Source organism: Aulostomus chinensis, chromosome 12, assembly GCF_037954235.1.
Source record: "Aulostomus chinensis isolate RoL2024-O1b breed Wild chromosome 12, RoL_Achi_v1.0, whole genome shotgun sequence".
NCBI lineage: Eukaryota > Metazoa > Chordata > Actinopteri > Syngnathiformes > Aulostomidae > Aulostomus > Aulostomus chinensis.
The window spans coordinates 8,065,004-8,082,068 of NC_141331.1; the positions used below are offsets into that span (position 1 = coordinate 8,065,004).

A 17,065-nucleotide genomic window follows, 5' to 3' on the forward strand; every position below is an offset into this window, starting at 1 on the left:
TTGCAGTAGGTCACATTGAGACTTTGATTAAATTCAGATTAATTGTGCTACCCTAATGATAAAAATCAACATAATAATGATAAAAGTGTATGATCGTGTTGCCCCTCCGGCTGCAAAGGTAAAGTGATTGGTCAGTCGGACTAAAAGTGTCTGCTTTTGACCAACTGCTTCGTGCTTTTTAAGCAAATATGTCGCTGGTTCCGCTCTTAAATATAAAGATTTGCTGTTGATTTTGACTATTTTTAAAAGAAAATTAAGAGTTGTTTTTTTTTTTTTCATCTTTGGGACTGTTAGATGCATAAAGAACGACTGTGGGAAATTTTCACGAGCATTTTTGAAAGTTAATTTACGAAAACAACCAACAGATTAATAAAAGATGAAATGATAGTTGGTTGCAGCCCAAAGCGCAACTATCAAACAATATACTAAAATCTGATGATCGGTTTGGTCTCCGTACACCAAAGACCCCACCCCCACACCCCCTCATCCCCACCCCACACCATAAACACACTCTCACACATGTAATCTTTCTGCTTCTAGACCATAAACAAGTTCCAACCTTAATCCACTGCATGCTCCACTACTCAGCCAAAGAAAGCCAATTATATTATTTTTTAAAGACCAGGGCTCCACCTGCCAAATCCAATGAAGATCTCAAACACATGCTACACGTATGTGTGTGTGTGTGTGTGTGGGTGTGTGTGCGTGTAATGTTGTGTTGTTTTCCAGCCAACAAACAGAAAGTCTATGAAACTCACCATCTTTGAGGTTCTGATAGAGGAAACAGTGACAGACTTGGACTTCACATGATCCAGATGTCATCAACCCAGTGTGGATCATTTCAAGTTGGGTTTTTTTGTTGTTGTTTTTTTTTTTTGGGGGGGGGGGTTGCTTCATGCGTGTCTAAATAAAATCTCGATGTGCCAACTTCCCTCATTGTTGTGCCGTTAGCGTCACTTCAACCGAACTAGTTGAACCCTCGCAAATAAAAGTCTAGTTTTCAGAAACAAGACAAAAAGAAGAGACGCAACAAAATGTTCGTTAGTCATTTAAGTTTAAGATGTATGTTGTGAATTCTTTCAGGTAATAAAACTTAAGCCTTGCGGGTTTATGGATAAAACACTGGGCCGCAAACCACTAATATTGTGGATTTCCCCGCTGTCAGGTTTCTGTAGTCTTTCATTAAAATTTGTTTCAGTTCTGGTAAACAACTCACTAATACAGAGACTTTTACATTTATTTTTATATCACAGTTAATTATTATTCCTCTCTTTTATTACATTTGAAGTTTAGTTCCTCGCTAAGTTTATTAAAAAAAATAAATAAAGAGCAAAAACAGCCACATAGTTGAAGTGAATGCTAACTCTGAAACTGAATTATGAGAATATTCTAAGCAGCATCGTGCAATAATCTGACGGGAAAAAAATCCTTCCGCGTATTACTGTGTCATTAACAGCACCTGTCTGATGTTTCATATCAAAATTCTGCTGAGTGTGAACATTGTAATTTGGCTTATCCACATTTAAGTGGTCGTGGGTTCACTCATGACTGCCTTTTTCTTTCTGAGCTTCATTATGGAGGAGGAATGTGTTGCTGGAGTTTCGTCTCCTCTCTATGATTTTACGGGGAGCTGGCGAGTGAACCAGAGGTGGCACTGGAGCTGTCAATCAAATCAGGCCCACCGCTTTCACCTTCTGCTGAGTCGGACGATGACACAGCAGCACAGTTTTCAAACTACAGATAATTTTACATTCACATTCTCCTTATACTTTAAAGAGATAATTAACCCAAAGGGTATAATGCGAATTGCAAGTATTTGTAGTGCTTGTTTTTTGATAACTCCTGAGGTCAGAAAATGACGGCTACATATTATTAGCTTGAAGCTAATGGAGCCAACAGCAAAACTGGCCCGACATCCCTTTACAAACTCTCAAACACGTCATCGTTTGAACCAAAAGTAAAGAAAATAAAGCATATCAGGTGGACACGATAAACGTCCACATTCAGTCAAACTCACAGTTTTCTCGTTAATCATCAGTCTCCGTTAGCTTCAAGCTGATAATAAGTAGCTGCCATTTTCTGATGTCTGAAACAACCAAGAAGTAATGCTGGAGGGAAGAGAGTATTTTTGAGGTCAAAACGCCGAACGTGAGTCACTGACAACAAATGACTCTTTATGGCTGAAGTAAAACTTTAATGCTGTGTTTGTTTTACCTCATGACTTGGAGTTTGGGACTGGGAGTGACATCACACCTGAGTTTTCCAGTAAAAGTAGACGGGGAAAGTAAAAAAACAAAACACACACACACACACACACACACACACACACACACACACACACACACACACACACACACATTGCTGACATTGAAGCCATCCATTTTTACCAGTTAACTCTATGTGTATTTTCCATATTAAGATTTCCGACTGGAAACTCAAGTATCCCGACTTCCGAGCTCAGTTGGAATGCACCACAAAAACGTCAACATCCCTGAACAGAGCGGCCATCAAGGCTCACTAATCAGGCGCTAAATGAGCCCGAGATTAGTACGACTCATTTGCAACATGATAAGCACTGAAGTTTTTATGTGGAAATAAACACCATCAAAGTGATTTCCAGCTTTGGAGGCAGAAGCAAAGAGCAGCTGGTCCACTTCTCCTAACCAAATATCCTTTTACTCTGATCCCATCCAACTGCAGCATCCTGCTTTATCAGTGTGAACTGCATTTTCAAAGGAGTGTCAAAACATGCTTTGCACCAGTGGAAAATGACTTGAAATTCTGCCAAATAGTCAGACAAAAAAAAAGGGGGGGGGGGCATGCAAATAGCTCTTGGCTCAAATATCAGAAAGTATTTGCTTCACATATAGAATATTTGAAATCCGTACTATTAAAAACCATCAAACTGAAATGAAATAACTAATTCAGGGACGTTCATGGCAGCAGAATATTCATGCAGTGTAACATCCATGACCCGGAGTGTGTGAGTGTGTGTGTGAGTGTGTGTGTGTTATGTTTCATTATCTCTTCATCTTTTGATTGCTTTAATTACAGACTTAGTGTCAACTTCCCACTCGTTTCAGAGGAAAAACAAACTCTAAAGGCACATGAAAAGAAGTCAGACACACTTACACACACATACACATACATGCACACTCTTGTAACACACACCTATCCCAGCTCCAGTCAGTCAGTAGACTCTTTGATTCTTTGCCTGCCGGTGATCCGTCTTTCATCGTCTCCTCTTCCTGATACCTTGTTCTCCTCTTCAGCTTTGCAGGGGCAGAACGTCTCTCTCTTGTCTTTCTGTCTCTCTCTCTGTTTATTTTGCTGCGGCTGTAGGTGGGAGGCCTAATCTGCAGCCAAGAATTCATTCGTATTCCCTGTTGCTGTACTGCGTTTCAAGTAGAGAAAACATTTTTTATATTATATTGCTCTTCTATCTAGAAAACGTTCTCTTGGGAGCCTTGCTTGCATATTTATGGACGATAGAAAAGAACAAGCATCTTTTTCACCCCACCTGCAAAGCAGCATGGGAATCAAATGAGCAGAAAAAGAATATGATCCATCAGTGGATCTCACAAACAAACCGGGGGAATCGGGGGTCCTGTACGATCCCTGCCGTTTGTGTGTTCAATATTAATTATTAATACCGCTGCTGTTTTTATGTCCTCTGTTTCTGTTAGCACCTGACATTACTGATTTGTTTTTAACTGAGTGGAGAATTCTAGAATGGGCCAGGGAGGAGTCCTCAGCAGTTTTACGCAGATCCATCAAACATCAGGAAAAATGTTGTGTTCTCCTATTGTCATTGTTGGAGAACTGCCTAAATCTGCCAACACAATTTCCATGAAACAGTACGTGGTACCGGTTCAGTCCCTCTCGACTTTATGGGACTACTGCAGAAGTACTACAACTACTTTGATGTAGATGTGGGCAATATAGAGTAGAACACAAAGAAGTGGGAGATGGAGGTTCCCTAAATGAGCTAAATTTTTTAAAAAGCAGATTTTCCACTGTATCATGCAAACTAGTGATTTATTATCTTCATATCTGCACATTTGACAGTAACCAGCAGCCTTAACACGGCTGTCCGAGCAAATGTGACACTTGAAACCCGCGGTAAAGGCATGTAATGTAAGCCCGTATGGGTTTTAAGAGCCGAAGTAAGGCTGTTCACTGATGTGACACCACATATTTTAGTAGCTCTGTAACACGACCCTGACACTTCCCCGTTAGCTCAATTGACTCTGTCTGACATTACGTACAGGAAATGAATTCTTCTTCAAGGCTCTAAAACAGTAGCCTCCACAGGAAGTTGTGCTGCGCTGTAGAGTGCAGCAAAGAAGAACTGATATGTGGCATAAGTCGGAAGGAGCAAAGTCTCAACCAATGTGACGATATTTGCCATCAGAAGGTAAACGGATCGTTTTTATACTGCGCTTTTTCTCATTCATTTCTCATTTTTCAACAAACTGCTTTCAGATCAGTGTTCAGCCGACACCCAAGTTCAGATACCAGAATTTGTATGAGGAAGGATCGGGATTTCTGACGCCAGCATTGCTAGCTCGCACGTTTGTGAACAGAATCTGACCGAGCAGAGCAGGAGCCCACTTCGCCACACTGATTCAGCTCTTCATCAGATCTTATGAACTCCCATCGCCGACTCACGAGCGCTTCACGGCAGGTTGAGCGTTAAGTGACTCCGACTGGGAAAAGTAGAGGAGAATAATCGGAAACGTGCTCACATGAGGCCTATTAGGTGCCAGAACCCTCTCCACAGACCCTTTACAGAAGAAACGGATGAGTATCTGAAGTAGGTTCCCCATACAGAGAACTCTTAACTAGACACAAATTACACCACAAACCCCAATTTGATTACATTTGGTCCCCGGGGGCCCGCATAGAGAGGTCTCAACTGTTGATTTAGTATTGCTTTGTTGAGCTGTGGGGAAATAATGGTGGTATGAGTGAAACCTATGATTAGGAAAGCATTTTCTTTTATGTAGCATGTAAATTAAAATATAATGAAATGCAGCTATAGCTCTGATTTTACTAGGGACCCCCTGAAGCCCCTCGGGCCCTGGAGATCCACTTTTCTTAACTGGTATTTAAAAACTGGCCGCCAGGAACTGCAATTATGGCCAATAATATAGAGACCTATATTAGAGGCAACTTGCTGGCGAAGCTAACCAGCCTGCACATTCAGCCTCCGACACACGCACTTATTCGATGTATGAGGTTTCTAAGGAGACTCAAGACGGTGATGTCATTATCATGCGCACTATCAGTTCTCTGTATGAATGCATGTCTGTGTGTCCTCCATTTTCTTCTGCAAACACTTGTACAAAATTGATGGGTTTTGTTGGTGGGGATTTAAGGAAGTACAGAGCTGCGGTGTGAGATGGTTGGGTCTCATATTTTGGGTTAAAATTAGGTTTTTTTGCCACTTGCATATTCCCACTTCCATGCTGATAACTCGGAGACACACGTCTACACCACATCTCTGTCCTACGTCAGAGTTTCCTTCCAGAATTTGAGCAAAATGACTGCTCGCTTCACCGCTGTATGCGAACCGATTCTGGAGAAGGCTCAGACTAACAGTTATTTACCTTTTGGATCAATCTGCCAATTATCTCCACGATTAATTGATGAGTCCTTGATAAAACATCAAGATTCTCTGAATCCGCTTATCTCGTTTTTCCCCCCAAATTTCCGTGGAACGTGTTCAAATTGCTGCTTTTATGCATCTAATAGTCCAAATGACAAAAAGTAACACCTTGTGTTTAAGTGTCTGGATCCAACAAATGTGTTGGCTTTAAAAAAAAAAAGAAAAAAAGACTAAAATAATTAGTTGATTAGAAATAGAATCGTGATTGATTTTCTTTCGGTCAGACTGTTGCAGCTGTAGGTCTGGATGGCATCTTTAGTAACGATCAGCTGTTTTACTACAGCATCTATTTAATCTGTCTGGACCGTTTGAATGCATTTACCATCAGTTTCAGAATATGGGGGCAAATTTCAGCGGCGTCACATGCAACCACCAGAGGTGCAGTTGGTAAACTTGAATATCACACATCTACTCTTGTTGTGCAGGCAGAACTCCATTACTGGGAGGTGGAGGCAGTACTCGAGTCACTAAACTAAATCTACAACTGAATTAAAGGGAAAATGTCCCCGCACAGATTCCCATACTGTACCACACAGCGGTTCAGCTGTCAGATCAAGCATTGTAACATGCTTCTGCAGCTTGAGAAAGTACTGCACGGATACGCTCTTTAGATTGGACCCAGCCGTTAACATGAATCATGATCTTTCACTGGAAAACAGAGTGAAATAACGAGAATGCGCAGTTCTTGCAGCAAGCAGCATCGGAGCAGCGAGTGAGCGGATATCTATTCACTTCAGTTCTGCACTGGCTGATCGAGCTCTGAATGTGTTAGTTTACTTTGCTGTCATCCCTTTAATCTTCCAAAAAAAAAAAACTATATGAACTCCTTTTGAAGATGATTTCGATCCCCGCCCACTACACCTTGTCTCTCCTCTCTGCACTTCCTCAGCCTTTCTACCTGTGAACATGAAAGACTCAACGGAGACAGGCCGCGCTCGGGGGGCTGCGAGGGGAGATACAGCAGAGAGGGTGGGCGGCTGGGGAGGAGGGGGGGGGGGGGGACGGGGGGACGGATTGATTTCCACCTCCAGCAGCTGCAGTTCAAAGTAAGCCAGCAGACTTCAGAGGCTCGGCAGGACCCGGCTTGTTCCCAGCCCGGCCGAGCTGTCTGTCTGCGGGCAGGACTTCCCCCGGAGGCCCCGGAGCCCGGGACAGTCAGGCGGCACCAAGAAAACAATTACGCAGACAGAGATGGAGGGTGTGCAAGGTCATAAATGCACACATGGCCTACATGTCATAGTCTGTCAGATAGGATATGACAGATTGAGCAGCATTAAAACCATCAACTCATCCTGACAGACAGAGGAAAGTCACTGTTCACTCAGCCTCGTCACAAAGCATTTCATGTCAGCCTCTGAAACCAGTGACGTGAAAGACATCCTAAATTATTATAACCCAGGGCAAAAACCTTTGCTCCAACACGCAGACTTCGCTATATGGATTTCTGGAAATGCCTGTTACTCACTCAAAAATCCATGTTTCATTTTTACGTCCACGCATCAAAAAAACAAAAAACAAAAAAAACCTCAAGTCTTAATCACAAACTTTACATCCAACTAAAATGTGTTTTTTTGTTCGTCCACATCAGGCATTCCGTTACAATATTTTATATAAAATAGCTGAGTTGCAGGACGTGTCACCATAGGAAATGTATTTCCTAATATTCTTTTAAACTTTTCATTGATGCTAATACAAAAAAAATACCAAAACTACACGAGTATTTGAGGTAAATAAATTACATATTTGATTGACATAAGTGCTGCTCAGGAATGCCCCGAAGTCTTGCAGCAATCCGTCTGCGCATTCCAGAGAGCGGAGCTGCTCAGGAGACTTACCTGCCCTCAGAGGGGGGCCCGCCGGTCTGCTTTCTCCGAGGATGGCGCTCTGCAGGGTCGTCTGGCGATCAGCCCTGGTCATCGGCGATCAACCTCTAGCGGGACGTCGGATAAGCATCGCCGGGAGAGTGAGTGTCCACCAGTTTCCCACTCCGAGACGTCCAACTTGTGTCTCTTCCTCCACTTCGGTGCATGTCGGTGAGTCTGCAGGCTCCTCCTAGACGAGAAAAAAGTTTTCTCCGCCCTGAAACACATTAAAGTTTCCAGGTAGACTCTCGGCGGGCGCAGCGTCCTGCTGCAGGCTACGTCTCAACTGCGCCATCTAGTGTCCACCGGTGGGAATCAGCACAGTTTGACACTGTTCAGTGAGAGACGTTTGTGTTAATATTGACTGGTGGAAAAGGACGGAGGTGGTTTTGATATGACCAGTTTGTGACATGTAAAAAAAATCTTTGTTTTATCCCTTTAATCATAATAATAATAATAATAATATTGATGTTAATAACGAGCAGTAATGATTCAGCATCTTTACGTGATTAGACATGGTGTCTTGGGCTGAAATGTAGTGTGCTAAAGTAAAAAATTTGTTGAAACAAGAAAGGTTCTGGAACAACTTCACCCCTGCCAGAGTGCACAGAGGAGGAGACAATGGCCAAAGGTCAAAAGGTCAAACCTCAGTGCTTCCAGTTTATTGGCACTGACAGGTTTCATGACTTTTTGAGGTCCAGGTGGATTTTTCATAATTGGTCAACGTTCTTATTGTCACTCAACCTGTCCAACCTTGCAGCTCCAACTCTTGGCTGAACTGATAGCCTCAACTTTCAAGATTTACTTTATAGCTGCAGAAGACGCTTCAAATACTTGTAATACTTATACTTTAATACTAGGAAGTACCTTTGTTTTACAACTCTGGAATTTCTCAGCTTTGGTTACGTCAACTATTTTACATGAGTGTACCAAACTTGATTCCTTTCCATTAATATGATGGTTGGCTAAATATCAGGAAAAAACCAAGTGTAGTTCACCAGCCTTCAAAATGTCCCTTAAAATACCTGAAAACTGAAGGTAATCCAGAAGGAAGGATCTCTTGCAGTGTTGTTGTGTATCATTTTATCATGGAGTACCTCAGAGATCGGCGTTTATACGCACTGTTGCGATGCATTATGAGCCTCATTCGTGAAACTTTCTTGAGGAAAAATTTGTTCTTAAACACTGTTGGACTTTTGTTGTCCTAAATTTAGTCTTACAGACAGGAAGTGGAGCCTGAAGGCTATTCGGAACTCCTCGCCCCCGACATCTATTGTGTACCTCTTGTAACGTGACAGTCTTTGCGAGCCCGGGTGATTGACAGTTACTACTACTTCTCCAACTACTTCTGTCACCCTGACTTTCTATCAGTTCCGTGGCTGCTCACCCGGAGGAATTAGTTGCCGGTGCAATAAAGAGCTCAATACACATCAGCAGCAGCACAGCATATTGGTCAACACACAACGCTGTAAATACAACCAGAATACCACTTGTATTACCATTAAAATCCTTTGCAGGAGTACAAACACACACTCTCTGAAGATTGGATGTCCTTTGAAACCAGAGGCTACAAATTAGTCTCTGAGTGTGTGTTTGTGTGTGAAGTAGATGTTGGGAGCATGTTATCTGACTTGGACCAAAGCTTGGACTTGAGTCTTCATCTCCTCCTCCTCCTCCTCCTATTCCCTTTTCCACTGCTCCTCTCCGCCACAGGAAGGGTGAGATAAAAGAGGGGCTTTGAAAACACTAAGACTCCTGTAATTACTCACACTCTTTCTGTCTCCCCTCCTGTATCCCTCCGTGTCTCCTCGCTTCCTTCCTCCTTTTCTCAATCTTACGTGGTCACTCTCCTTTTTCTTTCACCTCCTGTGACTCTTTCAATCTCTCTCTCTCTCCCTCTCTCTCTCTCTCCCTCTCTCTACATTGCTGTCACTCTATTTCTCCTCCCTCTCTCTTCTAGGGGCTCACTGATGTCGAGCCAGGGGCTTCCTGACTGGAAAAGAGGATGAGAGGAGATTAGATGAGACGAGAGGATAAAGAGAGGATGAGAAGCGGATAAACAAGACGAGTGATGAGCTGGGCTGATAGAATGATGGCTAACTGACAAAAAAAAAAAAAAAAAAAACAGAAGCAAAACATGTATTTACTGTGACGGATGGTGTGACCAAAAAAAAACCCCACTGATTGTGTGTGTCAGGTGAAAAGAGGTAAAACCAGATCATAACAATGGCACATGTCATTTAAAACAGCACAATATGATACGTGAGGTGTAATGCAACAAAACAAGATTAAGAGAGATTAGATATGATGAGATAAGGGATTGTTTGATAAAGGCAACATAACATGAGACGGCACTGGATTACATACGATTGCATGATCCCTGTGGTGAGGTTGTTTCAGAGCTAAATGGCAGAATAGAGCAAATAATATGAATAACTAATACATGCAATGCATTTGATGATGAAAACAACATTCTGCAGATTATTCATGAATCATCTGTTCACCACTGTTTGGAAGTCTGTGGGTTGTTCTGGCACATTTCATCGTGTACTATTTCTGTCAGGACTGGAAAAAAAAAAAATCATCAGCGTGACTTAAACCCACCGCTACCCACTTATGTTTGTGTTTTGATCCTTGTGTAAATAATAATGTAAATTCTTTACTTAGGTCTTTATGTCGGATAAAAAAGTTGAAGAGAGCAGCTGTCACAGACCGGCTATCTTATTTTAAACCTCCGTTGCCTCACTTCAAAGTCTCCTTCGAAGTCAGTCGAGGCCTAATTTGCTGCTCGCCATAATGAAGTTAGCATTACTTTGCTATGCAATCATCAAAAACAACTTTATGCATAGCCTCTTGATGTTTGAACTCTTCAAGGAGATATGATTCATATGATGATGACTAGGATATGATGAATAAGTTTTAACATTTATGCTGTTTTTTTTTTTTTTTCCCAAGGATGAAACTAATGAAAAACTTGAGGGAAAAAAAAAGAGCAACAGCTGATACATCCTGGACCGAAATGTTTCCCAAATTATATTTCTGAGTTCCAAGATACTGTAACTGCTTGTGTGTATTATTACTCATTACACAGAGTTAATGGAGTAAGTTTTGAAGAAGAGGAAGAAGATCTGTGAAACAGTACCGTGTTATGATTATGTGCTTGCCATGGTGACCTTTGACCTTTAAAGACCAGAATCTTTTCAGTTCATCCTTGAGTCCCACTGGATGTGTATGTATCTGTGTGTGTGTGTGTGTGTGTGTGTGTGTGTGTGTGTGTGTGTGTGTGTGTGTGTGTGTTCTTGTACTTGCTACTTATGGAGGACTAGAGTATGTTTTTAACCAGCAGAGTGAGGACATTTTAGCCGGTCCTCACATCTTCAAAGGGCTGTTTGAAGGCTAAGACTTGGTTTTAGGTTCGAGGTTAGAATCAGGTTCTGGTTGGGTTTAGGGTTTAGAGAATGCATTACATCAATGAAAGTCCTCACAAAGACATGAGTAAAAGTGTGTGTGTGTGTGTGTGTGTGTGTGTGTGTGTGTGTGTGTGTGTGTGAGAGAGAGAGAGATTAGAAGACAAAACATTCAGAAAAATAAAAACACAAAATGATCAAGATAGCTGTCCAACATGTGCAAGGATGTGGTGCGTGAGTTCAATACAACGCATGAGGGTAGAAGCTCCTCTTGAGCCCGACTTGTTCTGGTGGATTTGGTTCTTTCTCCCCCAGCAGCAGCGAGAAGGGACTGTTGTCTGGGTGGCTGGGCTCTTTCAAGGCCCTCCTGGCCTTGGTCCTATTGTAGAACAACTAAAAGAAGAATTTCTTCAACTAATGACAAACTGACCAAAAAGTTTCACATTACCACAGTGAGAATAATATAACCTTCTTAAACTCACCATTTAGCATTTGAAGAAAACTCGAGTGTTCTCTAGTCTCCAAAGAACATGCTGTACAAGTGAAACTACTTCAGACTCTACTACTTCAGACTTTATTAGTGCCCCTGTCCCCCCCCCTCCCCACCCACCCACCCCCAATGCTCACACATTCTCTAACTACACTTCAACAAGGAAGAAAGAGCCTGGTTTCCATGGTAACTGCTGCGTCAGCTAACCTACTTTTGCATGAACGAAGGACATTGGTTGATACGAGAGAGGTATATGGTATAGATACAAAGGAGAATACACACACATGCACACACACACACATACATACACACATAGAGTCTCACACACACACACACACAATATATATATATTCATTATACGTGATCAACTCCGGCAACAAAAATTGAATCTCTTTCTTCACCAGTTTATGAGAGAACTCCCATGAGGCTTTGCTGTTTGCTGATAAATTATGGAATCAATTAAAATTTGTATTGATCAAGAAATAAGCATTAATGATGCATATGAAAATATAGGATACCTGTTAGTTATGAGTGATGAAGTCCACATTAAGTTCTGGCCAGATTGCACTGATTGCAGTGCAGCAATTAAAACAGCCAGACCTGCTTATGGTCCCAGTAAGACTGAATGTCACGGTGCAGTATGCACCTTTGGAAACACTTAAAAGGCCTGATTAACACACATCCCCAAACCTGAAGCAGATTTGGCTGATAAAAACAGAACACAGGCAGGAACACATCATGTGAAATGTTGCATGATGACTGTCAAGTCAGCTTTGACGAAGCCTGCGATAGGTTTGTCACATAACAGCCAGAAGAGTTTGATTCTTTGTACCGGCTCTTAGGTTTTGAACGGAGGTTGCTTTGTGAGAGGTGCTTTGTTTTTTTGGGTTGTGTTATCAACAAATTTCACCGCCTGAGTATCATTTTTAATTTAAAAAATATGTCTTTGAAGTCGGGTCGATAATCTTCACCACAAAGAAACACATCTCACCCTGACTTGAAAAACTAGCTTTAAACACCATCCAGGCTATGAACATCTGAACCCTGACATTTATTGTTTTCTTCAATCACCAGGACTTGTAAAGAATTCAACGATGACAGCAGCCCCTCCAAACTGCGCGCTCTCACACAGGGAGATTCTCCAGTGCTAAATATCGATGCATCACTGCCATTTTGCTATTGCTCCTATTGTCAAAAAATCGATTCCTCTTTGCTGCTCGAAAACTAAAAGCTCCCACAGACATTAGTGAGTGGTGAACAACTGACTTCGCATGTGAAATAGTAGTCCGAGCTAAATGAGCTAACTGATTTCAGAGCTAATAAAGGCAGTGATAACAGCACTTGCCAATCCAATGTATACTTTAATTTGCTCTAGCTGAGGGGTTCACAGGCTAACACATACATACTGTATATATATCTTGTTAGCCTGTGAACCCCTCAGCGAAAGTTCAATTTTTTTAACTTATTTGAACAGAAATAAATGGATGTCGGTGCTTAAAGAGGTTTCCATGGGAAATGAGTGGACTTGAGGTGTATTGTACATCGTCATGAACTCCAGGTGTCCGTATGTGGAGAGGAGTTGAAACCCCTGGGCCCCATTAGGACCTAATGGGGCCAGTAGCTGAGGTGACACTAAAATATCCAAGCGGTAACTTTGATCAAGGCCCTGCTGTCCAGATGAAAAGAGCAAGATGAGGCATTCTTCTGAACAGCTCAGCGTGACTTAGGTGGACATGTCTCAACACAATACTTGTTATATGAATTAAATCCAAACCAGTAGAACAAAGTGCACATGACAGCCTTTGAATGTGCAACTCCAGCATGTGGTTTATCATTACTGGACAAATTAGTGACCTCTCACAGACCTCCAGGAAGCTAGTTACCCTCCCCAGCTGACATGTTTACTGTCTCACCAGCATCCACCTTTTGTCTGTCGCTGACAGCACTGCGTCCCATAGGGAGCTCCGACTATGCTGCCTAAATGGATTGAGGGGATTTTCATACAATAATCATTTTTGTTCGCTTCTCGCTCTAGTTCCCCTCTAATTCTCAATCATTGGCTGTGGAGAATTACATAAAGCAGATGAAACGCACTGGGCATAAGACATGGGTGGGTACGATAAAGGGAAAGAGAGGGAGGGAACCAGGAGTTCGGGCTTGTTGCCAGCACTTGTGGGCCGCTGCGTGAGCAAGGCATTCAAAATCAGGGCTTGACGACAACAACCACACATTCTTGGTGGCTGGATTGCCGTAGCATCGCAATGTTCTGCAGCTATGCAGCTACAAATAGACCTTGAAGAAATGGCAGGTCTGAAAAGCAGAGTTAACTTCTGTAACAAACCGGCTGAAAAAGTGCAGATATTCTTCTAGTTCTCCATTGTTTTCACACTCCTCCGTATCTTTATAGTTTTTTTTTTTACATCAAAGTGTCTTATACATCTGATTTTCTACAGATTTTTTAAAAAGCTGTTCTTCCATCTTTTTAGCTCGCATGTATGATAATGATTTGAAAAACCTGCACAAAATATATTTGCACCTTTAAAAGGTTTACTGTACAGATGAGGACATGTTTGTTTGGATTTGACTTGTACGTATTGAGCAGTTTGTTTAAAATAATAGTCGTAAATCATCCCGTATAGCACTTTTCTTTTCCCTCAAAAATGCTTCACAGGGGAGAATGAAAAAAGCTAAACGGAAATTTGAAATGAACAAAAACAAAAGTTCATACTTGTTTAAGAATTGTTTGGGGTTGTGTATAAAATCAGGACATATCTTTCTATACACATGTAATATTGGATTCTATATCATTTTTGTGTCCATAAATTATGTTTTTGGGTGCATGTAGAACTGGATGAACTGAATGTATGTTACTACTCATTGTAAATGCTGTACTTGTGTTGCTGCACACATGCACACACACACACACACACACACACACACACACACACACACACACACACACACACAAATGCATAAACACCCTCCCTTGTCCCATCGTCGTGGGTGGTATAACAGTGAGCCCACCCCTCAACCCAGGAACTCATCGCTTCTCACACACACACCACACACACACACAAAACCCCTATCCCTCTGGCACTGTGTGTAAGCAGAGCAGGTCTGAACAGGTGGACAGGCAAAGCAGGCCTGTAGTCATGGCTGAGAAGCCACATACACACACACACACATACACACACACACACACACACACACACACACACACACACACACACACACACACACAAACGTTTTTGTTGTGTCCATTAATTAGCACACGACAGTGTTTTTCCTTAAGCAACAGTGGAAATCTTCTTGTTCTGTCCCAACACTCCCAATGTTTCATGGGGGAAAAAAGTCCTGCATGCTCCTTGTACTTGTACATTGGATATATGGTGACAAAATTATTAAAAGGAACAGAAATACCAGAATAATATTATTTTCACCAATAGACGCTATGGATTTATTTAACCCTAAATGTAGTCTTTTAGGTAGGAGGCACAGCCTGATGACTATTTGTAACTCCTTGCTCCTGCCAGCTATTGTCTACATCATGTAACTGTCAATCAGCCAGGCTGGCAAAGACGAGAAGGTAAGAACAAACGTGTGTGCAAACACATTTCATGTCAGAGACCCCTTGTTCTCCTCACACTGATTTATTTTCAGCTCTTTAAAGAACAGAAGAAATTGTCGTGTCATTTGCACCGCTAACAATTAAAGCATTGCCAATATTGTGTCACCCAGACTTTAAAACCTCTGTAATCAAAAATAATTACATAAAGATTTTTTTAAGCTAACTTGCAGCCACCAGGTGTCGCCAGAAACCCATATTTCAAAAACATTGAAGTTGTGGGGTAATGACGTCTGCAGCTGTCAGGTGCGACTCACCAGGTGAGCTAATGCGCTCTGTAGATGTGCGTCAAAGCAGGAAGCCAAGATGCTAAATCAAAGTTTGGTCATCCTTAAACTTTAATGACTTCTCCAATTATTTATCATAGCACGGACAACAGTGTTTCACTCATGATGGCGCTGGAAGAAAAAAAATGTAAATTTAACAGCTGCTCCTCTTTTGTAGGAGTCCGAGAAATATTGTCCTCTCAACGTATCAGGTTATATGTGTGACCTTCGTGTGTGTGTGTGTGTGTGTGTGTGTGTGTGTGTGTGTGTGAAGGTGTGAGGAGTGGAAACGCTGACTGGAAAGAACCGAGCTGCCCCAGTCAGTCGTGGCTGAGTCAGTCGTTGTCGCCAGGTTTGGTCTTAACCGTCAGCGGTGTCAGTTTGAAGTCACGTGACGGTTAAGTTTACGTTGTTTCGTTTATTATTGTTGTGAGGTTGTTTTTTTTTCCTCTCTTCTCTTTCTTCTTCGATGTCCTGACGTTACCTGTTGTTTGTTGACTAACCGTCCGTGCGTCTGTCTGTCTGTCTCGCGAGCTCCCTTATCAATCTGGGTCTGGACCGTGCACGCGCGCGGCGCAATTCTTGATCTGCGCGCGAGTGATGATGATGATGAGAGCGTGACCTCACCGCTTTCTGCACAGCTGCTGGAGAGAAGGAGACGCACACACACACTCACACACTCAGTCGCTCGCTCGCTGAGGGAGGCAGAGCAGCGGAGACCAGTCAGAGGAGGTAACTGCTCGACGCGCGGGGGGACTCCGTTGCGGGGCGTTTGTTGGCTGCTTCCCGCCGGTTCCAGCATGTTCTGTGCTCCCGGTCCATTTCTACCGTACAAGACCCAGTCGCCGCGGCGCCCCCACGGACCGTGAAGCCCAGATGCTCACCCTCTCCGCCGACATGGACGAGTCCTCGTCGTTGCTGGATCTGTTGGAGTGCTCGGTGTGCCTGGAGCGCCTGGACACCACGGCCAAGGTGCTGCCGTGCCAGCACACCTTCTGCCGCCGCTGCCTGGAGAATATCGTCAGCTCCCGGAACGAGCTCCGCTGTCCAGAGTGTCGCATCCTGGTGGACTGCGGAGTGGACGATCTCCCGGCTAACATCCTCTTAGTTCGCCTCCTGGACGGTATCAAGCAGCGGCCCCAGCGAGGGAGCGGAGGAGGCGTTGGAGCAGGCGGCAGGCAGTCCCTGGCCGGGGGCTCGCTGCAGGGATGTGCAGCCGGGATTTCAGCTTCCCCTCCAGGCAGCGCGATCAGAGAGCTGCCTGTAGCAACCAGGAGCTCCCCTGTTAAGGTTGGTGACTTCCTCACTCAATGTTCCAGGCATTTAATCTACAAGCAGCACAGACAAACACACTCAAACTGCACATTTGAACGAATGTTTGCTTATTCCACTAAAAAACACACACTTCCTTAAATGCAACTGAATGCTTCCCCGTGTCTCTTTTTTGTTTTGGGTTTTTTGTTTGGGGGTGGGTATGACAACTTTGAGATCGCTTCTCTTTCTGCTCCTGCCTACGTCTGCAGTCTGCTTTATTATGTAGGCTACACTGTAGGCTACAGCTGTTTACCTCTGATGTTTTTTCAGATATGGGGAACAGTGTGTTCAGCACGCTGCTCGCACAGATATCCTCAGCTGCTGTGCGCTTTTATAGATGTAGGATCTGAGTGCTCATGCAGGGGGAATGATTGCTGCATACTCGTTAACTGGGATGAATCGGGTATAAGTTATGGAGCATTTCTCCACT

General features: G+C 43.0%; 2 protein-coding genes across 5 annotated transcripts in view; one reads left to right on the forward strand and one right to left on the reverse strand.

The window, feature by feature from the left end:
* Positions 1-8,144, reverse strand: part of edar (ectodysplasin A receptor) — a 39,157-nt gene extending 31,013 nt beyond the window's left edge. The window contains exons 1-2 of one of the 2 annotated variants that reach the window (XM_086219878.1): positions 7,507-8,144; positions 3,172-3,394 (exon numbers count right to left, since the gene is read on the reverse strand). The gene's annotated coding sequence lies outside the window, so the exon portion shown is untranslated. The remainder of the gene's footprint in view (positions 1-3,171; positions 3,395-7,506) is intronic. The other variant, XM_086219877.1, reaches the window with a different exon arrangement.
* Positions 8,145-15,580: 7,436 nt separating this feature from the next.
* The window catches only part of LOC147251903 (E3 ubiquitin-protein ligase SH3RF3-like), a 98,555-nt gene continuing 97,070 nt past the window's right edge, over positions 15,581-17,065 (forward strand). For 2 of the 3 annotated variants that reach the window (XM_086219881.1, XM_086219883.1), the window contains exon 1: positions 15,582-16,611. In XM_086219881.1, coding sequence (XP_086076007.1) covers positions 16,198-16,611 — 414 coding nt within the window. In that variant the 5' untranslated portion in view covers positions 15,582-16,197. Of the gene's footprint in view, positions 16,612-17,065 lie in introns of all 3 variants that reach the window. The other variant, XM_086219882.1, reaches the window with a different exon arrangement.